Below are 26,815 nucleotides of genomic sequence, written 5' to 3'. Positions count from 1 at the left end.
TACCCGCGGTGGCTTAAAGAAAAACCATTTTTCGTAGGCAGCAGCCTTCTTCATGCACCTGATAAAGTGGGCTATAGTCCATGAAAGCTTATACCACAATAAAACCATTAGCCTTTAATGTGCCATAGAACTCTTTGTTGGTTTTGCTACAACAGACTAGCACGTCCACTCTGCCAGAAATCATTGAACACATGTCTTAATTTAGTTCTCTGTGGAAGTCCACTCCCTCCCTTTAAAGATACTGCTTCTAAGCCATGAGGTAAACTCTTTCTCAACACATCAGTGTGGCACTTTTTTGTAGTTTTTCAAGAAGTCTTCAGCTCATGAGCAGGTTTCAAAGGAACCTCATCTCCATGTAGTTTTGCCGGATAATCCTTTATCCACCATCTTCAGCTCTCATTCCCTTGATTTCTTGCCTGTGGCTACGTTTCTATCTCTGCATCAATTAGCCCAGTGATTTATACAACAAGCAAGCAGTTTAGAGGTAAATGGTACACAATTAACATCTCATTCCACCATAAAGGGTATGCTAAATACCCCAGTCACTGCTTTCTCTGCCTGGAATTGAAATAAGTGTTTGTCCTAATTCATATGCTATCTGATGTGAAGTGGGCCTGCTTTGTGCTGTACTACACCATTAATCTAATTATAGATAGCTGCAAATGAAGTGCTGTCTGAGCACAGAGGCTGAAGAAAAATAGAGCTTTTGTCATTTAGCATGACTCTGTGAAGCAAGATCACACTTTGCATGGCAGCCTGGCAAAGTGGAGATCCAAATAATATTGCGGCCTGTTGCATGCGTTCTAATTACGAGAGCCTTGTAAACAGAAGTAGACGCCCGGTGTAAATAGAGCTGTAGTTACGCTGTCATGTGGTTTATAGGAGGAAAATCCTCCGAGTGCGGTTGTATTAAATGATGCATCCTGATTGACAGCTACCTTGAGACTGCGCTGATGGAGTTGTCAAAGCATTATGCTAACAGGCTGCTCCAGTGACTGCAGATGTACAGAGCTCTGCTATTCAGACAGCTTTCTAACTGTTATCTGTTCATTTTACCTTGTCCGGCTGTGTTGTAACTCCACACAAGGCGGACAGCTACAAGCTTTATTTCTGTATGCTTTTGACTCTGACTGCTCAACCTTAACCTAAAGTGGAAGGAATCTGTTTTGTGAGGCTTTAATCTTTATTGGGGAGTTTTTCCCCACTAGAGTGTTATCTATTACATGGTGGATTTAAAGGTGGGAAGTGTGAGCAACATTAATTGCTATTTTAATTAAGTTTGTGTTGCTAGGACCTGTACTAGAGAAGTGACATTCTCCTTTCTATCCCTCATCTATTAAATATTCAATTTTTAGGAATCCCTTTTGAATTGCCACAGGGTGTTTTTTTTATATTATTACATAAGGGATTTGTTTCTCCCACTTAAACCAGGGATTATTGTGGCACAACTGCACTACAACTCATTTGTCTACCAGAGACATGCTAATAATGTAGGAACTGGGAACTCCATTATAAAAGTCAAACTCTAATTTGTTGACTAAGCAGTACATTTTTTAAACTGCCATGATCATAGAAATTTTCCCAAAAAAACATTTCCAGAGTCCATAATGCTGAGGGATGGGAGACAATTGACTGTTTTTAACCCAATATATGAGGAGAACTTTGATGTAGAAAGAGATCTCATGCTCTATGAGAATTTAAACTTTAGACATAAGCAAGCACCCTTATTAAAGATGCACTTATTAAGTTGCACTGAATTTAGAGGAACTTCTGAGTAACGATGTCGAAGATTACAGAGTTAATGCACTAATTTCAGTGGCCAGGTGGCAGCAAACCAATATATTCATGATGCCTATGAGTATTTTGAGCCAGTAAGAATGGGTGTCTCTTGGAATGATATGGCTTTCCTGAAAGTTTTGAACTGGAATTTTTTCCTTTGCAAATTAGGATCTTTTGCATAGGGATAATTTTCAATTTTCACCTAGAGCAGGGGTAGCTGACATGGTGCCCTTCAGGTTTTCCTGGACTCCTCTCCCAAAAGCCCCAGCTAGCATATAGCCATCAGGAGAGCACCATGTTGTTTGCTTCTGCCCAAGTGAATGATCTAATTTGTAATGCTTCTTTTGCATGTTGTTAGTAAACAAAACAAGCCATGCTTGCCTTAATGTACTTGCAATTGTCATCCATTTGTTGTTACTTAAAGAGCTTATGAAATAGAAAAATAAATAAATCTAAGGATCCACAAAAGATCTTCCACTTTATACCACAAGATGAATGCAACTTGGGACTTTAAACACTGACCACTCGAAAAAACTTTTTTTAAAAACATTAAAAAAATTATCAAGGTGGAGTTATCTTTGGACTTACATTGCTTAAACAGTCATAACACAAAGAATCTTGTTACACATTAAAAACATTGTGGGCTAACATATTCATTATTGCATAACATTTTATGGACTAGATACATTTATTGTTATCCTCAGTCGCAGGTAAAGGAATTTCAAAAAGAGACGCAAGCCTGGAGCAGTTGCATCGGAACTAATAAAGAAGTTCTACTCTATTGCTTTAGGCTTAAGAGGAACATGAATCTCTTGAAGAAGACTCTTGCCTATGAAAGATTATGCTACAATAAAATACGTTAGGGCTGTATCCAACAAAGCCATTGCACAGGTGGAACAACATCTGCTCATGCAACAGAATGAGCCCTTCCATCTCTTCCTCTTGCACCTCCAAATCTGTTCTGAAGGTTTCCCCAGTCTTCCAGAACAGACTGGGGAGTCACAGATCATTCCACATGTACAATCACTTCATTCAGCCCTTATGCCAGGCATAGGCAAACTCAGCCCTCCAGATGTTTTGGGACTACAACTCCCATCATCCCTGACCATTGGTCCTGTTAGCTAGGGATGATGGGAGTTGTAGTCCCAAAACATCTGAAGGGCCGAGTTTGCCTATGCCTTCCTTATGCTAACCCTAATCCCAACCCTTAGTCTTAATGTGCTAGCTGACTTTTAAAAAGTATTCTTATTTTTAGTGCAATAGACTAATACAACCACCCCAAGAAGCATAGACAATAGTTTTAATAGGAAGCTGCTAAAACTACTGTCTATGGTCTTATGCATATAATGTATAATTGTGATATAGAGCAGATAGTTTTCTTACAAAAGTTGTCTGGTACAGTCCCTGGCACCCAAAGTTGGGCTGGAAAATATTTTTGTTTAAAACCATGGGGACCTGCGAGTCTCAGATCCATTTTTTTTTTCCATCAAGTGGATTGTGACTGGCAAATTTGGCCTCTGCAATAATATAGGATGTGCCTCATTTAAGGTTTTGAGAGGTAGTCTACTTTTGGCAGACCTTACTGGTCTTACCTTCTGCAATTGCTTTGATAGCTCAGTTGGTTAGAGCATGGTGCTGATCACAGTGAGGTTGCAGGTCCACTCCCCATATTCCTGCATTGCAAGGGGGTTTGACTAGATGATCCTCAGGGTCCCTTCTAACTCTGTGATTCCTTACACAGCTACTCACCTTCACAAATACAAAAGCCTCCATTTTATTTATGTAAAGCTTTGTCGCTTTCCAGTTATAGTCAAAATGGAATGATGTCAATTTGGTGATATTTGTAAGCTTCCAGTCATCTTTGTTTCGGATCCAGGCATTGTTCAGTTGTTTTGGTCTTCCAAAGTGCTTTGCGCTTCTCATCAAACCAGTCCACATGTTAACATCCTTGGTGTGTGTTCTGTAGCTCGCAGGCACCCCTTGGTCAGGCTGTTTCTCAACGTTGAGAAACTATTTTACAAAGGAATGTTTTTTGGAGGGGGGAAGCTTCCATCATAACGTATAAAAAGGGATCCCTTTTCTGTATTACTTCGCCATCCTATGTTCACAGGGGTCATTTGTTCTCAACTGTGCTCCCAAAGGACCTTGCCGGAGAAGTTTGCTTTTTTTTTTTTTAACTTTTTGATTACAATAGCTCAGTTCTCCCCCCCCCTCCAAACAGACTAAAGAACAATAAACAAATACAAAAGGAAAGGGAACAGCTCATCAATAACAAAGGCCTGCATTTGAAAGCATTTGGCTTACTGACTCTCACATCTCATTCCAAGCAAAGCAGGAGTCCTGCAGAGAAAGGAATCTAGAAGATAGGAAAATATTAAAATAGTAAAAGTGGAATGCTTGGAACGGCCTGTGATGGGTGATGAAGAGAAGAAAGCTTTTATTGCACAACAATTGGGACGGTTTACTCGCTAATTCTACCTCTACCTGTAGAGCCTCCTCTTGATTGTAGATTAATTTGGAAAACTTGAACTATTCACAGGGCCTCAAGTTTGACTGTTTTGAAAAGACATGAAATTTGATTCTGAACCTGGGCAATGTAAAAACATAAATCTCTCTGAATCTAAGCAGAAGCTAATTGTACCATTCACACTACATAGCCAAAAAAAGGGAAAGGAATATCTATTGTCAATCTGGAGAAGGACTGTTATTTGTTTCCTCCTAAGATTCAAGTTTTTATTTAATTTTATTTTCAAAGTATGTGTAGAAGGTATTTGCTATGAATACTGAAACTGTGCAATTTGATGTAATTATATTCCCCCATAGGTTTAATTAAGGACTTTTAACTACAATTTATCTTTTGATAAATAGACCCTCTGCACAGAATGTTTATTAGATTGACAGCAGAATGTGTACCCAGATAGCTTTTTCTGCCTTGCCATGTGACTCAGATGAATTTTAATAGGAGCAAAAGCTTTTATTTGCCCTGTAATTTCACTGAAGGATCATATCCTTTAAAAACCAGCAGACACTTGTACGTCTTGATGGCAGAACACACAGACAAGAGCAAAGAAACATGCAAAAGATGTTGCTATTTGGCCTGTCACTGGTTATAGCAATTCTTCTGGCAACATTTGCCATCAAAACACATCAAAATACTTAGTTGCAAACATATAACAAGGCTGTTGTCTTTTTTTGTCTGAAAGAAAGATTCCAGAGTGTAGCCATTTGGGCCATTTATAATAGGAACCCAATAACCCTTTTAAAAAACCCATAAACCACAGCTTACAGAACAATGCCTGTTGTGAGCCTGAAGATGGGAATAGTTAAAATACCATTGGAAAACAATATGGTGGGCTACTTGAGCCAAATTTTGATAGCAGTCTAGGTAGTTCAGGCCCCTTTGGTTTTCACTAGTACTGGACACACCCCAAATAGGTTTCTGGGGCTAGGGTGCTTATTGTAGGATCAGTGGTCCTCATGCATGCAATTTTTTTTGCAGCATCAACACAAGATTGTAGCTATCAAAATCCCCACCCATATCCCCATCACAACCTTATCTGCATTTACCCTTTCCAGGGAAAACCCAACCAGCTTTAAAAAAGAAAAGAAAACTTGCTGCTTACATTAAGCTCCCATCTGGAAGCACCCTAGCTGTCTGCCTTGGGAGATCCTAGTGTACAACTTTTTTCAAAGCTACCTTGGGGCACGAAAGGAGGCATCACTCCACTAATTTTAAACTAGCCCAACCACTAGTTGTTTGGTTTGGTGTGTGTGGAGGGGGTGAGCGAAATGTTTCTTTCCCTGCAAGTCAGTGATCATTTTACAACGTTCAAACAGTGTTAATAAATTTTCATGCAGGCTCGAGCAGTGACCATCTCCTCTTCCAAATGACAGCAATCGTATATGAGGAAAGCACATATTGACACTTAATTATGATGTATGATGTGGTATCAGTAAACTCTGTTGGAAAGGCTTTGTCCATTTCTTTGGATCATCATCATCATCATCATCATAATTTATTATTTATACCCTGCCCATCTGGCTGGGTTTCCCCAGCTACTCTGGGCAGCTCCCAACAAAATATTAAAAACATGATAAAACATCAGACCCAACATGCTTGCAGCCACCTGGTTGCTCAGCTTAGTGTATCCACATATTATTTCTGTGTAAAGCTATTGTTGCTTGGCTTTATACCCAGAAGAGCCTATACTAGGGGTGTCCAACCTTTTTTCAAAGAGGGCCAGGTTTGATGAAGTGAACATGTGTGAGGCCCGACCAAAGTTGTTGCCCTTTTAGGATTGAAGTTGCTGAGCTCCCCCTCCCCCGAATTTTACCCCAGGAAATAACCTGCCGCAGGGGCCGGATTAAACCGACTGGTGGGCCAGATTAGGCCCCCGAAACAGACTTTGGACACACCTGGCCTTTACTATGGGGTATATATCAACATTGCACTATTACAAACGTTCCATCTGCACAACCACACTACCTTGCCAGATGGAGTGTTCTCTCCTCCCTTTCCCTGCATGCTATGGGGTGTGGAGTGTGTGGTTTGTCTCCTGACCCACAGAGGAAATTTGGGGAGAACAAAGGGAGGGGAGGAGGAAAAGCTCCATTGCACAAGTGAACGTCCTTGTGCAGGGCTTCCGCTGATGGGATTTGTTAGGTGTATCTTGTCCTGCATTCTCTGTAAGAAGCTGTATTTCTGGATTGGTTCTAGAGCCTTGCAGCCCCGGGTGTTAACTTTTTCTCTCTCCTTGTGAATGCAATATATAGCCTTGATCAGATTAGAAAGGCAATGTATCATTGATTTAGGAAGATGTGTAGAAGCTTCGCTGAAATGAACAGGAACCAATGGAGAGCATGGATCTACAGCTACCATTTAATTTAAGTAGGTCTGATTCCAGGCAAGTTCCTGGTTGATTGTGTTCAAAATGGCCAGGATACTTGACCTCTCATTATTAACTCCCATTTACCTTCACACTGGATATTCTAATATTTAGGCAATCAAAAAGTGAATGAGACTTCAGTCCAATTGGTTGAAGAACAATAACTTGGTGGTTGTTTTTTAACTAAACTCTTCAGAACCCCTGTGTTCTGTATTGAGTAAATTGGGGAAAAGATGGACATGTTGTCTTAAAGATGGTTTGCCCCTTTCCCTTCTTGTATCATAGAATTAGAGAGTTGGAAAGAACCCCAAGGGTCATCTAGTCCAGCCCCCTGCAACGCAGGAACCTCAACTTGTACTTGATGATTGTGCAGCTTCTAGGGTGTACTGTGTTTACATTGCTATGCTTTAGTATTTAGTATTTGAAAGAGGCAGTATCTTAAAGTCGGGCAGAAAAATGCACATGATAGTTACACATATTGATATACTTACACATGTACAAAAAGTCAGTTTGATTTGCTTTGATCATGTGCACTAAAACCCATCCCAGAACCATCGCCAACGTGCAGGAATTCCACAGCAGATGGATCAGCGTAGAAAACTCCCTGAAGATCCTATGTTTAAACTACACTGCCATAGGTTACCAAAGCTGGTAACATGATTTGACAGTATTTGCGCGATAAGCTGCAAAGTGCTAAGAATTCTGCTTTAATAGTGAAAGTTCAATTTTAAAAGATCCAAAAGCTGACATACTGCTGCTGGCTGATCTCGATGCAAATTAGATTATCATAAGTGCAATTCTAACTGTAACATTTATTATCAACACAGCTGGTTAAACTAGTGATAGGAGCATGTTTGTTCCTCTTTTGTCCATTGATGGTCAAAGAGGAACAAATTTCTCACAGAGACCTGCTGCCATCTGCTGGATTTCCGAGTGCAGTGTCTCCGCTCTTGGGTAAGCCTTATGCCAAACCAAAGAAAACTGGTGTGGCTGCAGAGCATGAACAGTATTTTCTGATTAAAACAAAACCAAAGAAACCTGATGTGAAAAAGCATTTGTTGATATGCTGAGTAAAAATAGCTTCTAAAAGCTAATAATAATTTTAACCACCCCCCTCCATTTTTAAAATAGTGTTTTGCTGATAGTTTGGTGGTAAATTAGCATAAAACCCCCCCAGAAACAAACAACTTTGCAAATTACACTGTGTCTCCCCCCCCTCCCCCGACTGCTACTTATTCAAGATAGTGTCTACTTTTGTTATTTTTCGGTGCTTCTTTTTAAAATGGAAGCTTGGTTTCTCAGAATCCTGTGGACTTCATAGAAAAAAAGCTGGACTGTAAAGTGGGGGAGGGGGACTGTGTGGCCCTTCTGTTGTTGTTGCCACTCGTGTGTAGAGAAAGATCAAACCCATAATTCATTGTGTTCAATGTTTTCAAGTGCGGCTATTTACCTGGTTGAGTTTTGCTCGCTTACTGCGGTATTTATTTGGAATTGATTCCATCAATTTATCCCCACGTTTTACATCGCTATAGTTTCAAAGCATGATAGGCGGCAGGTGGAGAGATTTGTTTCCAAGCCGCTTTCAAAAAGTCAGCCACAATGTGTATAACTGGTATTATTAAAATCTCACATCCATTTTAGATAGTAAGTTATGCATTGTAGAGGGGAGAAGTGAAGGGTGTGGGCAGGTAGAGAAATTACAAAATATTTCCAGTTGGTGAACATCTGTAAAAATATAGTTTGCGATGTGCCAATTAAAGGTTGCAAACAAATGCCGGATTGTACTTCATAAGATCTTTAATAAAATATAAATATTAAAGCATGAGGTTTTAAACATAGTGTTCTCCTTTTAGATGTGTAAGCCTTATTTTTCACCGCAGTGCTTTCAACTGATTTTTTTTAACAAAATAGGTCAATTTCCTCCACACATAATGTTTTCAATACATAGTAAAAAGAAAGTCCTGTCCATTTCCAAACCACATATACAGCATATGCTAGATAGAAACATGTGCCTATAAACGACTATATATATTTTGTACCTCTTTGATTAGTTAATAAATTTACGGTTTGACACTTGTTTGATACTACCTTGTGAACCGCCCTGATATCTTTTGATGAAGGGTGGTATATAAATCTAATAAATAAAATAAAATAAAAATTATTTGCTTTTGTGACATTTATCTTCATTCTGTTCTCTCCTGCCCCAAGTACAAGTTACGTATCCTGACAAAGCTTGCTGCGGAACTCAGCAAGCACATGCCAGAGAAAGTGGTGGAAGATACCTCCAGCATTCTGAGATCGCCCATGCCTGGAGCAGTGGTGGCAGTTTCCGTAAAGCCTGGAGACATGGTAAGATAATTCCTTGCCCTTTGTATCTGTTCCAGTTAAGAATATTCCTCACTGGAGAATCAGGGACAATTTGCACACTTCTTTTTTGGTCTTGCCTGAAGATGTTTCGGTATGTGCACTTGTGAATGTGGCAAGTACATGTTTACAAACATGAGTATCCTACATCTATACTCGTACGGGAGCCACGCTGCTTTTGGTTTCCTGTCACGCGGCTACTCGTTTGCAAACTTAGCTCGCTGCAATGTAATATATCAAGTTTCCCACGCTCTGGTTACTCCTGAAAAAACAGGTCAACTTACTTTAGGGATACTGCTGTATATAGGGAATGTGCATGGAACTTAATTTGGATGTGGGGGAACTCAGCTGAAATCACTACAGGGATGAAGGCAACCTTTATGATCAATTCATTCCGAAGGCATATTGTCCTGGAAACTGACAAAAAAAAATTACATTCATCATGATAAACACGTACTTTTTTTCTGTCTGACTTGACTTCAAGCCTTTCAGTTGCTAGCTGCTGCTAGTCATAATAAAAACACATGCATCCTCTTGACTTAAATTTTAATATTATGCTATAATTTTATGTTAGCACAAGAAAGGTCATCTTTAATTATTCATTCAGTTTTATAGAAATACACCAGAACCAAAAGAGTTGAAATAAAAATGAAGGTGTGCTGCTTAATTCTCAGTTGCACTGATTACAGTTGGCCCCTGCTTGCCTAATCAGTGAAGTAAAAATTGGAGCCTTAATATTTACATCTATGGGCAGAAAGAGCATGTAAAGTTGCTGGAGAAAAACTGGAGAAAGGTGCGTTGAGGTAGGTCTGTATAATACTTGTCAGATGATGGATCTGTTTCTTAATATGCCCTAATATCCAAAGGATCGATATGAGACCTATGAACTGAGAGGTTATTTTATATGCTCTATGCATCATGGATGTCATGCTTAATATTATCTTTCTAGTTTAATATGCTGTTTCCATATTCCATGTTTTTGCTGTGCTTTAAGAAAAAACACTTTGTGTCTGTGTGCATACATACATACCTATTTATCTATGCATTTAGAAAACACGGACAGTTCTTTTTGAGCTCTTAAAAATGGGATAAATTATGAATAGATAATGCTATTTAGCATTGAACTAATTCCGATTCTCCAAAAATGTAGCCAGTAAACTACCTTGGCCTCTTTTTGAGATGTACTCGCTGCTGTAGCTTTTTTAAAAAAATTAAAAAAGAGAAAAGGTTCCACTGGGATGCCATTTTAAACATATTTTACATTTAAACAAACGACGAAGCTGAGCTTACTAAAAACAAGCAAACATAAATTGCACTCAAGACTGGAAAATGTTTACCTTGAAATTGCAAACCATCAACATTGTTAAACTACTTCTGAAGGGGGGGGGGAGGACAGGATTTTTTACTCATGAGCTTAGCTGAGTGAGTCATCTGTGAAACATTTTGCCTGTTTAAATCTTTAAATGCCCTTTCTCATGCTATGTGGAAGAGTTTTATAAGAAGTGTCATATCAAACAACATCGTCAATCACATACAACAACCAGGTATGGTCACTGACAATTCCTGATTTTCAGATTGACTGAGTGGCAGGTTAGAAAACTGTCTGCTTACTGCCATTTTCTTCTTGTCACAAGGAGTGTGAATTCTGTCATTCCTCCGTGCAGTACAATGGAAAAGAGTGACACTGTGTGTGTGTGTGTGTGTGTGTGTGTTTGCGTGTGGTGGCAGGATATTTTTCAGGACAAAATCTCCCATCCATTTTTATCCAAAATGCCTTGTTCTGCTGACATTAAAGTGAGTCGGGGGAAAATAGGATGCTCTGAAGTATCCTTTTATGTATCTGTCTTGTGTATATTTTGTGTACATGAAGAAGCAAAACCATGAGAGGATGGCCTCCAGCCAGGAAATTGAAATGGGGAAAACATTCTTCCCATACAATCAAACATTCCCAAAGAAGTGCGGTGCAATACCAAACAAGTTGTTAAATAATGAGGAGAGATTTCTTTCTTGCTTCTCCCTCCCCTTTCCCTGCCGCCCCTTCTCCCTGCCTGTGGGTTTTTGCTGGAGGCGCCGAGAGGCAGAGCATTTGAACAGCACAGGCCTTATGTTCTGCCGACTTGGACTTGTCAATGGTAATTGGGCAGCTTTAATTGCAAAAACACGTTTGTGGCGCTGAAAGGGAGTTTAGCGTAAATCCTTCCTTTCCAGGACTGGTGTCAAAAAGTTTTTTTGAAAGGAGATGAGGTTGTATCAGCTATCCAGACTGAATAAGCGGCGAGATGGCGCGATTCAGCTTACATGTTTTGGCTGTCCATCAGGACAAGGATCATTCATTGTAGCTGTTCAAAGCCTCGGAGAACAACGGATGGGAACTCTTATATACTAGTCTTTTTTGTTCCACTGTTTGAATGTGTCCTGAATTTGTGTTTCCCCCCCTCTACTTTTCAGACAGACTAAGGAGTACTTAAGTACCCTTTTTATATTCTAGAGTATTTACCAGCTAATAATATAATGAGGCGTGAAACAATATTACTGGGAAATGACAAAAAAAGTTTGCAGCTGAATGTTATGCTAAAACTAATGAGTAGCTCTTCCATAAATTTTCTGTTTGTGACCATTGGTAAATGTTATTTCATGGTAATATTTTGGGAGTTAGCGCATTACTATAGAGTGTCTTACAAGGAGGCTTGTTTACTAAAATGCACTAAAATAATGAAACACTGCCATTATAAGATGATAACAGGGTAGGGATGCAGAGGTTGAGTAGTCATTTTTGTTTGAATCCATCCAGGTTTTTAGGCCGTTGGGAGGTATAGTGTGCTTGCATTTGCTTTCTGATGGCTTGCATTTTTTTATTGCCTTTTGTGGTGTTGGTCTGAAATGTGCATGAGAATTGTTCTTTATTTTGCCAAATTCTGTGTATACGCTTTTGTTATTATTTTCTTCATTTTTCCAAGTTCCATTAAAAATTGCTCGCTTAGCAACAATGAAAAAGCTTCCAAAGACGGGTCAATTGTGATGAACTTCACAGCTCAGCCCTTTTGGGGAGAGGGTTCTTCAAGTTTATTTCTGAGAACAAATTTGGGGACCATACATGGGGGCCACAAACTAACATGAGAAATTTGTTTATTTGAAGGACCATAATTCTGCCCAAAATTATACATGGGTAAGTCTTACTAAGATAATTTCAACTTAGGTACCCATAGTTTACAGACAGCATGTAGACATTACATACATTTTACTGAAAAAAAGTGGAATTTACTGCCACATAAAGATTGGGATCAATAAAGCTACTTTGGGTGTACTCAGAAGAACGTTTAAATTTCGCTCCCTTCCCACATGAATCAGGAGGCATTATGTGATTACCAAAGAGTGAGACTACATTGCTAACTCTGCCCCTTGCCATCCACACATCTATTTATTTCATTTTTATTTTTTCATTGAATTTGTATGCCACTTTTTAGGGCAGTTCACAACATATTCATACATTCACATGGACTATCTACAGCAGGGATGGGCAATATGTGGTCCTCCAGATATTGCTGGATTGTAAATTTCATTATACCTGACCATTGGTCATTTTGGCTGTGGCTAGTGGGATTCGTAGTACAACAATACCCAGAGGTCACATGCTTCTGAACTGCTCTCCCCATACGCCTTGAGGTGCCAGGCGAAAACATTCTTCTTCAACCAGGCCTTGGGCTGATTGACATCCAGTGTTGTTGGAGGGGGGGGGGGATTATTGGTTTGTTGTTGTTCTTATTTTTGCTATGTTTTTTGTGGTTTTTGCATTTTAATTTTATGTTGTGAACTGCCCTGTGAGTGAAGGGCGTTATACAGATTTAATAAAATGAATGAATGAATGAATGAGCAGCTACTGGAGAATAGGCTTCTTCACTGAAGTTATGGAAATGATGGGTGGCTTAGAAGCGTGGACCCAAATCCAGGAGTCACAGGATGTCCTCTTCTGGCGTCACCTCAATGCTCTCCCCCAACCCCACTGAATTTCAAAGTTTTTGAACTTCCCCTTCCAAGATGGTTTGCAAAAAAAAATTCAAAAGATTCCTTGATACCTAGTTCTTTGAATCGCGGCTATTGCATTTAGGATTGTGGTGTCGGACTAAATTTATAAACTTCATTACTATTTCAGAGTAGCAGGATACAATATTACAGCCATATTCAGTCCACGTTTATGGCAAGGTGCGTCTGCACTGGACTTCCCCCAACCTTGAGGCCTTCTCTCTTCATTGCAGGTGGCTTTGAAAATATTCTCAAGTTTCAAAAGCTGCTTTGTAATATGTCATGGCGGCAGGGAGGGGCGAAAGCAAAAGGTCAGGCAAGAGCCCCTTTGCACATGTGCAAATAGAATGCTTGGGAGCATTGAATGAAATGCCAGGAGTGAAACGGAAGTGCGGATTGCGCGAAGGGATCTCTTTAGCTGCTTTCCACCTAATTCAGCTTAATTTCTTTGTATATTTCAGTAAAGCATCTCAATGGCTTTCTGGAAATACAGATAGGTTTGTCCTGGATCAAAATTTGCTTTTCTTCAGTAAGCAAACTGTAATCGATAATTGCAGTGTTAGTAATTTTGCAGAACTACTGTAAAAATAAATGAAATCCAAAACTTTTTAAACTGATTTGATCTTCCAAATGTATTTTTATATATGTGCTAGAAAAATAATTTAGAATGTGAACTTGAAAGAACTCTTGAATGTAGTGTTTTTATTTTATTTAATTCTAATTTGCATTTGAAAAGTCTGCCTCGGTGCACTTATTTATTTAAACGTGTATGAAAACACTTCAGTATTATCAAGAGGGTGTGATATACGACATGAGGTTTCAAAATAAGAATTGTACCATTTCACAGATAAATTTTAATTCCGAAAAGGCTTGAATAAAGTGTTTAGCAAGCTTGAACAGTCTGTAGTAGCAGCCTCTTATACAAAATAGGACATGGAAATTTGTTCTGTTACGTCAAAGAAGAAATGAAATACTTTACTCGTCAAATAGTAGGTTTATGGTTTCAGACATATTTAATTTTAGACCAACACAATTCTGCTCCATAACACTCAATTTAAAAAGACTAGGAAAAATGTCTTGCTGAGATTACAGATAAATGTCCAGCCATTGTTTTGTCTTTCAAAATGCTCAGACGCAGCACACCGAAAAACACCTTACAATCCTCTCTTTTTCCCTCACTTCACTAAGCACACCACAGGCGACTGATTTCTTGTAAAATGTAAGGTTATATTTTTAATATACTACTTGTTGCTTGTAACCTCCTCCCTTTTTCTTTTAATGCCTTGCTGGCTGTTCAGCTCTTAAAAGTCTGAAATAAATTCTCGTGGCCTTTGGTAATTAGCAGTGCTTTGTAAAACAATGAAAGCAAGGGAAGGCATAGGAATGGAACGGTTAATTAAGCTGCACTTAAAAAAAAAATGCCTTATACATAGTTTTATGATATAATTTAATGGACACCAAATATTGATTAGAGGCACTTGTCATTTTCATGTAAGTAACCCAGAAGTTTCTCTTTGACTCTGACGTAGTTCTTTGCTCTGGAAGAGCTAGCAGTTCAAATGAAATTCTAGTCAGCTGGTGTTAACTTTATGCAGAACTAAAAAACACAAAACCACCTAGACACCTGGCCACCCTGACACTTAAAAAAAAAAAAAAAAAAAAGGTGGGGAGTGATGTGTACGCGAAGAAATTGGAATGAGGTATTCAGTCCTGTGTGGAACTGCCTGTTTTGACACCTATGGGGGTGTTTTATATATATATATATATATATATATATATATATGCAGGTTTTGGTGTCCTCGGGTGTCTTCCCGTGTAAAAGTTGGGAAGCATATATATATATATATATATTTGCTTTCGTAGATTTTCACGGGTACAGGAATGCAGGTTTTGGTGTCTTCGGGTGTCTTCCCGTGTAAAAGTTGGGGTGTCTAGGCGACGTTTCGACGAGGTCTCACTCGTCATCTTCAGGCTGGTGCTTTCGGCTTCTTGTTACTGGAACAGAGCAGGATCTCAGTGTTTGAGTTCCTATAAATACTGTTGAGGAGGTGTGGTGTATAGCCTCCAATGTTCTGGGCAGAGAGGAGGTTCCCAGGCTAGTGTGCCTTTTCTTCTTTTGTTCCTTAATTACTTGAGGGATATCTTGAGTGATTTCTTGAGTGATTTCCTGAATCCCACTTAGGTGGGTCATTAGGTGTGGATTAGTTGCTAAAGCCTTCGTGTCTTGAACTCTTGAACTTTGTGAAGAGTTTTTCTGAGAAGATGGCTGTACTGCACTTGGTTGTGCTCTGGCTTGGCTTCGTGTATAGGGGCGAGCTGTGGTTTTGTGGCCTGTGCCAGCCAGATCTGTGTAGGGATTGCAGGGGGGTGCAGCATCCGGAGGTGCCACCCTGGTTTGGCTACTGGATGGTGTCTGTAATTTATCTGTGGAGAGGGTCTGGGTTTGGGTCTGGTGTGGTTGATTGGTGATGGCGTTCTGTGTGCCTCTGGATCTGGTGTCAGATTTTGTGGGGAGGGCTAATTTCCAGATGTCTGGCAAGCGGGATGTGTCGTCACGCTTGTTCATGTTGTGAGGGTGTTTCTCTATCTCGATGGCTTCCATGATTATTCTCTTGTGGTGATGTTCCATGTTAAAGAGCAATTTGGAATCTGCAAAATTAATTTCGTGTCCTGTTTCTTTCATGTGTTGGAAAAGAGAGGAAGTTTTTTCTTCTTTTTTGACGGCATTCTTGTGTTCTGCGATCCGTGCATTTATTCGTCTGTTTGTTTGTCCAATGTACGTGGCTGGGCAGACTTTGCAGGGTATTTATACACAGGCTATACACGAAGCCAAGCCAGAGCACAACCAAGTGCAGTACAGCCATCTTCTCAGAAAAACTCTTCACAAAGTTCAAGAGTTCAAGACACGAAGGCTTTAGCAACTAATCCACACCTAATGACCCACCTAAGTGGGATTCAGGAAATCACTCAAGAAATCACTCAAGATATCCCTCAAGTAATTAAGGAACAAAAGAAGAAAAGGCACACTAGCCTGGGAACCTCCTCTCTGCCCAGAACATTGGAGGCTATACACCACACCTCCTCAACAGTATTTATAGGAACTCAAACACTGAGATCCTGCTCTGTTCCAGTAACAAGAAGCCGAAAGCACCAGCCTGAAGATGACGAGTGAGACCTCGTCGAAACGTCGCCTAGACACCCCAACTTTTACACGGGAAGACACCCGAAGACACCAAAACCTGCATATATATATATATATATATATATATATAAAATAGACTTCAGACAGTTTAGACTTCAGACAGTTCATTTATTTATGCTTATTTTTTTATCCATAGCTGAAGTGTGTGGTGGTGAAAGAAATATTATCATTATAAATTATTACTGTTAGCAGTAGTAGTAGTAGCAGCAGCATTTAATATAACTTATATCTGAATATATAAGGGCGTAGTTTGATACAAGTAGGTCTTCGCTACCCCCACAAAACTGATCAACATTCCTCAGTAGTCAGTGATGACTCGCAATATTCCTAAAACAGGACTGTCAAGCTAGTCCATCACTGTAAAGGGAAATCTAGACATTTCTACAACTTCTGGGAGCACTTGTGTTTTGGATAAGTGGGGGTACAATGATTGGTTCTTATTGCTGTCAGGGGAACGTCACTGACCTTTGATTAATCAAGGGTCAGAAAATCTAGGATGCGCTCTACCGAAATTCATTCTTTGAAGGAGTGTGGCGTAAAAAGTTTAATAATCGTCTGTCAAGCACTGTTAATTGCTGCTAATTATATTTTCAACTCTGTAGCTCCTGTTTCAGAATTTAATTTGGATGGAAGGGGGAAATGGCACTAATTATTTTACACAGATTTGGACAATGTCAAGGAATTCAGTCACGGCTGAATCCTCTTGATTTTGTTTTCTACATAGGTGTCTGATGCCAACAAGTCAGAGAGATAGGGAGAACCTTGAAGGACACCAGTAAGACAAAACCGCTGAGCTGCTTGGAGGGAGGATGGGGATATAAATGTATAGAATGCACGATGCTCAATGCGTAGGGTTGAGACTTTTAAAACTGTGTGTTATCTTCAACCCCCACCCTCTTTTCCTTGTCTAGCTCAGGGTGTGTAGTGTGGGCATGTTTGACACAGTTGCAATGACCTTGTCTGTCTTAATTTTTGCAAGAATTATGCCTTATCAGTAGTTGAGTATTGACAGTCTATTGTCACTGCTCGCAACACAACCAAGTACAAGTGTATACAGATATTGGGGACTTTCCTTTCAGTGCAAGTTTCCTTTGAGTTCAAAAAGAGGGTGGTGCTAAAATAAGATTCTAACTGTGCTTTTGACTGGCTCAGAGACGCAAGGTCTCGTCCAATTGTTGCCCCCATTGTTTTGGCTCCCCCCCCCCCCATAAAGTTGTGTGTGATACTTCTCCCTCGTCTTCATCTCCGTGAGTCTTTCAAATAAATCCTTTTCAAGCACCTGTGTTCGAAAATAATAAAAGTCTCTTAAAAAAAATGTAATGGAAGGGTTTTCACTTTTGCAGACGAGTCAGCAGGGCTGATATTGATCCAGCTTTTTAGGGAGCCCCAGTGCACCAGAAGGTGATACAGTAGAGGGCCTTGCAAGTCCTGGGAGCCTTCTGTCTAATTTGGCAGAAAAACACAATGTAGGGCAACAAAAGAAGGATCCTATACCGTAAGAAATCTCCATGCTCCCCCTTCCTCCTCCTCCCCCCACCATAAAAAGAGGCTTAATTTTTTCAGCTGCACACAATGATTTGATGCTCACTCTTGCATTGAAACAGTTGCTGTCGGAACAGGCAGGAAACAGTTTTCTTTTAATTGCTGAAATCATTCGGAAGTGCTTCGTGCGCTGCTTCTGTGCAGCAGATGCTGTGCATTAATTGGCCTGTGTAGGACTGACCCAGGGTTCCTTGCAGCGGGCCCAATGTTAGGCACGGGGTTTAAATAGCTTATTTATTATTTTGGATAAGCTGGCAAACATGGTATGTTCTTGCACGTGCTGTATTTCATGGTCTGCCGTTCCAATGTCATGTGGGTTTCCAGCCCTGGTAATGTATTAGCAGCAGGTAAGCTCTAAATAACATCCATCAGGAGCTAATTTTTTATTTTTTTTTACCCAGATACGCCAATGACTGATGAACCTGTCTTTTGTATGAATGTTTAGCACAGTAGAAAGCCATATGCCACTGGCACAGTTTCCTGTGCATTCTTTATAGTGGCTAGAGAGTAGTAGGGGGAAAATTTCTCTTGCATTTGCATCCTGTCATTTATGAACAGTTTGCACTTTCTAAAATAGCTCCAGGTTTTTGTGTGTGTGTGTGTGTCTTGGAAAGAACAAAATGTAGGGTTTAGGGTTTCTTAAAGGCAATCTGACTATTGCTCTTGTGTTCTTTATCCAGGGATATTAGAGCTCATCCTTAATAGGGAACCTTGTTTTGTAACTCCCCGTCTGTTCAAAACAGACCTTACCCCATTAGAAGGTCTTCCCTTGTGTGGGAGGACCACAGCTGTTACCGTAAATCTCATCCAGTAACTGTATAACCCCCCATTTTGTGGTTCTGAAGGATGAAATTGAGAAATGGAATACGGTGCACTCATCCTTTACCTCTCCAATTTTAGGCCCTTGCACATCATTTTCATGCTTTTATTCCAAATCAAACGACATTAGTGAGCAACACCACCCTCTGCTAAATGTCTAGCATCACAGGGCCCCTTTTCACAAGGCCGGCATTTTATTTCTTTTCTAAGGAGTGGGTGAATCAATCGCCTTCTCTCAAAATCTTGGCCATTTCTTCAAGGTTGTTGCAGGAAAGATGCAGCATTTGGAAATGGAGTTTCCACAAAGCAAACAAGGTCCCAACTTAAAAAGAAAGGAGGTGGGGGGGAAAGCAAATGACCTTAAGAGGTTTCTGTTTCTTTAAATCTTTGTGAAAGAAGTGGTTCTAACATCTTATGGTGGGATATTGAGGGCTTTAACAGAAATAAGAAGTGGTTGAAATCATTAGCACAACAAAGCAAACTATAAGCTTGAAGATAAAAGTCCCTGGGGGGAAAAGTCCTCTGAAAATAAATGGGACTTGATAGATTTCCATATCATTTATAACTTCCCTTAATTACACTTGGAAGACTTGCCAGTAAAACTGGAAAATTGGCAGCCTATATCCATTATAGTAATTTTGCCGACCATGGCAAGCAGCTGGCTTTACTGGATTTTATTTCCCATCACTCACAATTAATCATCAGCTGGAGATGTCTGAAACTCTTCAGAACGTAGCAATACTGTGTGACATTTGGGCCTCCTTAAAATGCTAAAATCTGCTGAGTAAATGGGCCGAGCTTTCTTTTCCTTCAAGCAAACTCATTTTGGTGCAAGGCAGGCTGCTTGCTTAATGACTGCCACTTTGATAATCGGATGCGAATGTGAACCTTGACCCGGTGTCAAAGGAGAGGACGCAGCAAGCTGGGTGAAAGATATGAGACTCAGATCTGCAAACTTTACACCAATTAGACAGAGTGGAGAAATACATCAGTGCCGATTGGGTTTATCAGAAAGACTTGCAGGGCTTGTGACTGTTTTGTAAGCCTAACATTGAAGACATCCTGTCACAATCATTAAGTCTTTATCAGTTGATTCACAAAAGTCTTAAGGGAGTGGACTGGACCCACAAAGATCTCTTCTTAGGCCCTGCCCTCAGATTGGAGCTCTCTTCATTGTACCTCTGAATATAAACAGGCAAACAATTAATATTCCTGTTACTCTCTTGTGCATAGTGAAAATAGATTTAAAAGTTCCTCCATTTTGCCAAGGAGCCCTAACATCACATTCATTAGTATGTTGCCTATAACTTTCGAGACGGTACAAGTTCTAAAGTTTGTTATCTAAACAGATGGTTACCACCAACTCCAATTTTTGTTCTCTAATTCCTATTTTTCTTTAAACAGGTAGATAAACAGTTGAAATAATTTTCAAATGGAAATCTTGAGAATTTTGATGCAGGAAGCCATTGTGTACTTGGTGTGTTACACTTTGTTTTTGGAATGAAATGCAGTTTCGTTCCTAGTCAATGAACAATGAAATTAAATATTATTTGTTTTCATATTAATTTTAATCCCAGCAGTTTCTTTCTTCTGAAAAGCCGTTTTAATGAACCTCTGCATTTTGTTTTGTGTTTTTAGAGAATTTAAGGATGAAATCAATTACAATGGCCTCAGATGAGTAAGAATTCTGTGGATTTTATTTGATTTTCCCCTGCCCCCATTTGAGGTCACCACTGAAGCCATGATTAAAAGTATAAAGAGAAATTTAAATAATAGCTATTTTTGATTACTGCAAACTGTCCTGTACAGTGTGATTTTTCTGCTTTTTTCCAGGTCAGAATCTTTAGAAGTGTAGAAAAGTTATTGAATTTTTTTTAGAAGCCTAACTTAATCCTTAAATGAGGAAAGAGGATATTTTAGAGATCTCGAAGATATTCATTTTCCGGCTTAAATAATACAGGCAGGCAAAAAGATACACACAATTATGCAGTGAAAGAAACTGAACAAAGCCCAAGAGAATGAATGAAAGAGGAAAGGGAGATATATTGGCAACTAATTTTAGGATTTGCTGTTTTGCAACACAGTGGGGGAGGAGACATTAAGGATTGACATAAAGAACAATTATTAATGTGGGTGCTTAAGTGACACTTTCTCCTAAAGCCGTTTTAAATAAATTGGCTATTATTAGACATAATGCCACAGTATTTAAACATTGAGTATCTATGGAAATAAAAGTTTTCACCTAAAACAGAGAACTAGGCATAAGTTAGTTTTCTTGTAAGGGTTTGCTGGGTAGGTTTTCGCTAAAGAATACTATTCCCAGTTACCTTTGGGGAGTACGTAGGGAACGAAGTTAGAGGTTCTTAGGAGGAACCCATCAGACAACCCTCTGCATTTGTGAAGTTTTTTAAAAAAATGTGGGGTTGAATCTTTAGGAAATTGTTGCTGTGGGTGGGGGCAGGAGGTTGAGTATAGGTTTTTAACAGGCCCAGAAAATTATGTTGTTTGCATCAAGCATGCACACTGTTTGCAGTTTAGAACATGCTGATAGATTTGAAGCACTTAACATAGATGGTTTAGAATTTGGCAACTGGAGGCTTTTCTCACTTAGGAAACCTTCACCAGTGACAAGATAAATCAAACTCATCTTGCAACGCCCACTTCTAGAGCAGGGAATATTTCTGAGAGTGGGAGGCAAAGGGAGACCTCTGACAGCAAAGGCTGGGAAGGATGTAAGATGGATAGGGAGATCCCCTTGGTCCAGTGTTTTGAAGCTTTCGGAAAACTTAGGGGAACTCCTGAGCTTTCTGACAGTTCTCTGAGAAAGTTTGGGAACAGTAGGCCTACTCCAAATAGTGAAAGGGCAGTATTTGCACATTAATGGAATTTTTATGCTGGAATGCTTCTCTTGTTCATCAGTTAACCTAGTACCACTAATGCTATATGCCCAAGTCATGTATCAGTGCAGTGTTAAGCCTGATACGACACATTCGCTCTAATGTACTTGCACATATCTCTTGTTTTGTAGCTCAGGATGGAAATAAACTACAGTGGTACCTCGGGTTACAGAAGCTTCAAGTTACAGACGCTTCAGGTTACAGACTCCGCTAACCCAGAAATAGCACCTCGGGTTAAGAACTTTGCTTCAGGATGAGAACAGAAATCGTGCTCTGGCAGCATGGCGGCAGTGGGAGGCCCCATTAGCTAAAGTGGTGTCTCAGGTTAAGAACTGTTTCAGGTTAAGAACGGACCTCCAGAACGAATTAAGTTCTTAACCCAAGGTACCACTGTACTCAAATCTTAGCTCCCTTTTGTAATGGAGGAAATTCACTCTCCTGTGATTGATCCTGACATGTTTTTGTCATCTGAGCTGTGTGGCATCCCCTTAAGGAAAAAAGTACCTATGTTACCGTAGGAGATGGGAACAGTGACGTGCTTTCATATTGTACCTGGGTTAAGTCAACATGTTGAATGGGACTATTCTATGGTCTCTCCTTTTTGCACGACAAATTTTGTACTCAACATTGTCCTATCCATTTAGGACTGTCTCTCATAACATGCCATGAACTTCTTTATGCAGCACATAGTGCTGGCTACCACCATGGATGGCTTTTATAGATTATTGGACGACAGCCACTAGCCACAATGGCTACGTTCTGCCTCCACAGTCAGAGGCATAATGCCTCTGAATACCAGAGTGTGTATGACTGATGTTGTGTTCATGTTCATCTTGCCAGCTTCCCACAGTTTCCCACCTAGTCCTTTGAGAACAGGATGCTGAACTAGATAGGTCATTGGCCTGATCCAGCAAGTTCCTCTTCGGTTCTTATGAAGACAAGGAGGCGAAAAGTGTGTGGCGCTTCCTATTTAATGTACATGCAATGAAAAAACTGGTGGTGGTGTGTGCACCTATCACACGTGACTGCATAGCTGACTGAGGAGGCCAGGGGCAGCATGAGATTAACTGCAGTTTTATTTGGGGTTTGAGATGTTGGCTAAGATGTACAGCCAAAATCTGCACAAAGAAAATGGGCTTTGAGGAAGGAGTTTCAGCCATCAGTATTCTGCGAGGGTGCCCAGACATAAGGGAAAGCAAGTGAGGATGTAAAATAGGAGACTTGAGTGGTTGAGGGTGCTGGAATTGGGAGGTGGCAAGGGTCGCAGGCATGAATATATAGGAAGTGTGTGTGGAAATCTGTTATATGTGAAGAGGCCACTTCTCTCTTACAGTGTCCCAGTTTAGTCCCAACAGCTGAGGGTGGTCAACAAAAGAAGCAATGTGATTCAGTTTATTGTTCTCTTGCTGATGTGGAACAAGCACTTTTGAGCAACAGCCTTGAGAATCAAGCTATATTCCTTTATATAACCTTACATCTTACTTTTCAATAAAATTGCAGTGTGTGTTTTCCGTAGGAAGGCTGTGGATTGTGGCTCCTCTCTGCACAGTTTATTTCATGTACACACAGTGCAATGCATGGATTGCCAGTGTGGCACCTTTGCCCACAGAGAGACCTTCCCTGGTGCCCACAGGGCCCCATCCCCTTGCTCAGATTAGGCTTAAAAGAAGCCTTCTTTAGCCTATAGAAGCTCATTTTTTCACACCTAATCAGGGCCTGGGTGTTACCCATGGGGAGTGGAGAGCCACCACACACATGTGATGCCCACCATAGTCTCTCTCTTTTGAAATCGTGACCTCGCCCTAACAAGGTTGTTGACTCCTGATGTAATTGATGCTTATTACATGGAGGTGGTAAGGGACGTGGGTGGCACTGTGGGTAAAGCCTCAGTGCCTAGGGCTTGCCGATCGAAAGGTCGGCGGTTCAAATCCCCGCAGCGGGGTGCGCTCCCGTTGTTCGGTCCCAGCGCCTGCCAACCTAGCAGTTCGAAAGCATTCCCGGGTGCAAGTAGATAAATAGGGACCGCTTACTAGCGGGAAGGTGAACGGCGTTTCCGTGTGCTGCGCTGGCTCGCCAGATGCAGCTTGTCACGCTGGCCACGTGACCCGGAAGTGTCTCCGGACAGCGCTGGCCCCCGGCCTCTTGAGTGAGATGGGCGCACAACCCTAGAGTCTGTCAAGACTGGCCCGTACGGGCAGGGGTACATTTACTTTTACCTTTACATGGAGGTGGTAATGTATGTAGGTGTTAAGACAGGTTGAAAGAAATGAGGTTCTATTGGAGAGGCAACATAGAACAAGTACTTGAACACTTAGCAGATGTTTTAGGGGAGATATGAAGTCTGATGGTGATAAGAATCAGTGTGACAAATACACTTATGCATGCAGTAGATCTGTTCAACTTTTGTTATTTAATATGGTGTTTCCAGTGACAAAATTGCATATGTGGGTAGTATAATCTTGAAAGTATTAGTTCATGTAACTAGTATTTCAGACCATGTATAAGAAGAATCTCAAACTGCTCCCATCGCTGGTTTGGAAACAGTATAGTCTCTAGTGGAAATGATCTTTCATTGTGGGCTTTGAAGCATGTAGTTAATTTCAGATATGAAGTAAGGAAAGTCACACTTAAATTGTGATGTTTGAGGGGAAAATGACCCAAGGAAACAGTGAGCTACTTCATGCAGTGCAAACTGGCTAGATTTTTTTGGTTGTAAGTTTCTCTTTAGTTGCCTTGGGCAAAATAAAGCAACTAATAAATGTAATAAATAATAATAATTTCCCAACTTCCTGTAAAGCTGCGTTTTTATCAGACAGAGGTAGCTTGCCTCATTGGCATAGGATGTGCTTATCTCACACATTCAACTTTTTTGGGCTTAAAAAAATATTCCATGGATCCACTGGTTACCTTGAGCATGTGAAGAGTCTGTTAAGAGTTCAACTAGGCAGAAACAGAAAGGGAGAGTGCCACTGTGAATGCATATGAGACTGGGTGGTGGTATTTTAATTCTATAAAACTTGCATCTGGTCTGCAAATGTCTGCTTTTCTTAATAACGAAGAGAGACAAGGAATTGCACAGGGCACTAAAGCTCTTTGAGGACAAGTAATCCAAGTGAGCCCTTCTCTTTAGAAATTTCACCAGGCCTTGTGCATGCAATTGCTGATCCTTTCTTTACAAGGACTAAAACATGTATTTTGTTTTGCTTTGCTTTGACTTGTCAGCTGAGATTCTTGGGAAGGTGAATTCTCTAGCCAACCTCAAAAAATGCATATTTTTCCTGTGTTTGCAGTTTTCTGTACTGCATGCACAGCCTTGATGAGTCAGAATCCATATTCTTTATACAGTGGGAATTAGATGATGGTTAAAGTCTCTTCAAGAATTGAGTACCTGTAGGATCTGAACTCAAGTTTCTATCAGACCAGAGTACATCATATGATGCATTAGAGTCTGAAGGTGACTTAAGAAAGGATCTACACATGGGATAAGAATTGCCTTTTTTCTTTGTTTAAAGACATTTCTTTAAGGTTATAATAACGTTAGCATTTTAATGTCATCTTTTTTGCTTTTACCAGGTTGCAGAAGGTCAGGAGGTCTGTGTGATTGAAGCTATGAAAATGCAGAACAGTTTGGTTGCTGCTAAAACTGGGAAGGTATGTCCAGTCAGACTACTAGATGTTTTATCTCACTTGTCAAGTTGAGCACAAGCTTTATTTTTGAAAATAGATTTTATTATTGGCATCAGTCTTGGACCTTATTGCACTGTTCTGTAACTGTGTGGTGATGCATACACTTTGAATTCACAAATGTTTATCAAATATTCAGAATTATTTGTCTTGGCTGCAGCCTTTCTGTTCAGATTCGGCCGAGCTACAATCCAATAGAGTTACAGTAGATGCACTTTGAGTCAAGTGTGCTTGCGCTGGATTGTGGCCCTAGAAATCAGAATCCGTGCCTTTGTAATTTCACTAATTGTTCAGCTAGGCCAGAGCTAGGCAACCTAAGGTCCGGGGGCCAGATGTGGCCCAATCACCTTCTCAATCCGGGCTGCGGGCGGTCTGGGAATCAGCGTGTTTTTACATGAGTAGAATGTGTCCTTTTATTTAAAATGCATCTCTGGGTTATGAACTGGCATAGGAATTTGATTATATTTCCCCCCAAAATATAGTCTGGCCCACCACATGGTCTGAGGGACGGTGGACTGGCCCACGGCTGAAAAAGGTTGCTGACCCCAAAACTTTACACACAAGCAGTGCTTCTTTTTAAAACAAACAGTTCACTGCCCCTTCACGTGCTAAGCTTTTAAAAGTGCTTCATCCCAGTGGGTATGTAGAGGTAGTCACAAGGTTCTCTAGGTTGTTATGGTATTGCAAAAAGCTTAGGAGGTGTGATCTCTGTTTTTTCTTTTTCTAAATTACCAGGTACAGTGCAAGTCCCATTTTTATTGAGGCATTCAATGTCTATGTGTAATCAGAATTCTAAACAACACAAGGAGCCTCCCTAAGCACAGGAGGCAGCCCACTTCAGCACTTGATTCTCCAACACCCCTCCATGAGGATGTGCCAGAAGGAGTAGGGCTTGGCAGTGGGCCCCTGCTGTTCCTCACATGACTGTGATTGCGCATAGACACGGAATACTCAGACAGGGCAATGCTCATGTATAGATAAATGTCAGACACATTTGTGTGTCTGCACAGATGATACCGTATTTTTCGCTCCATAGGACGCACAGGCCCATAGGACGCACCAAGTTTTTTGGGGGGGAAATAAAGAAAAAAAAATTTATTTCCCCCCTAGGCGCTTGTGGGGCCAGCAGCGGGGAGAAGCGCTCTTCTCCCCGCCGCCCGCATGCAGACCAGGTCCGGGGACAGCGGGAAGACGCGCTGCGCCTCCCCGCTGTCCCCGGAGCTTGCGAGGCAGGCAGCAGGGAGAAGCGCTCTTCCCCCCACCGCCTGCCTTCAGCCCAGGTCCGGGGACAGCGGGAAGACGCGCTCTTCTCCCCACCGCCCGCATGCAGACCAGGTCCGGGGACAGCGGGAAGACGCGCTGCGCCTCCCTGCTGTCCCCGGAGCTTGCGAGGCAGGCAGCGGGGAGAAGCGCTCTTCTCCCCACCGCGCTGCGCCTCCCCGCTGTCCCCGGAGCTTGCGGGGCAGGCAGCGGGGAGAAGCGCTCTTCTCCCCGCCGCCTGCCTTCAGCCCAGGTCCGGGGACAGCGGGAAGACGCGCTGCGCCTCCCCACTGTCCCCGGAGCTTGCGGGGCAGGCAGCGGGGAGAAGCACGCATCTCCCCGCCGTCAGCCTCCAAACCACA

At 41.0% G+C, this 26,815-nt stretch overlaps 2 protein-coding genes across 10 annotated transcripts in view; one reads left to right on the top strand and one right to left on the bottom strand.

The window, feature by feature from the left end:
• GGACT (gamma-glutamylamine cyclotransferase) overlaps positions 1 to 26,815 on the bottom strand; it is a 51,536-nt gene that overhangs the window by 3,062 nt on the left and 21,659 nt on the right. For 2 of the 9 annotated variants that reach the window (XR_014510458.1, XR_014510464.1), the window contains exon 4: positions 3,372 to 3,528. The exons of 2 other annotated variants lie outside the window; for them this stretch is intronic. The gene's annotated coding sequence lies outside the window, so the exon portion shown is untranslated. Of the gene's footprint in view, positions 1 to 3,371; positions 3,529 to 4,263; positions 4,367 to 9,313; positions 9,440 to 18,376; positions 19,794 to 26,815 lie in introns of those variants that run through there. 5 more of the 9 variants (XR_014510460.1, XR_014510466.1, XR_014510461.1 and 2 more) reach the window with 4 other exon arrangements.
• The window catches only part of PCCA (propionyl-CoA carboxylase subunit alpha), a 223,970-nt gene that overhangs the window by 195,855 nt on the left and 1,300 nt on the right, over positions 1 to 26,815 (top strand). Inside the window, exons 22-23 of the mRNA XM_083437796.1 lie at positions 8,874 to 9,014; positions 25,083 to 25,160. Coding sequence (XP_083293922.1) covers positions 8,874 to 9,014; positions 25,083 to 25,160 — 219 coding nt within the window. The remainder of the gene's footprint in view (positions 1 to 8,873; positions 9,015 to 25,082; positions 25,161 to 26,815) is intronic.

The sequence above is a fragment of the Podarcis tiliguerta genome (genome assembly GCF_965153285.1).
Source record: "Podarcis tiliguerta genome assembly, chromosome: 4".
In the NCBI taxonomy this organism is placed as follows: Eukaryota; Metazoa; Chordata; class Lepidosauria; order Squamata; family Lacertidae; genus Podarcis; species Podarcis tiliguerta.
Note: the sequence above shows the minus strand (reverse complement) of the source record. Positions and strands in the feature narration are given on the sequence as shown.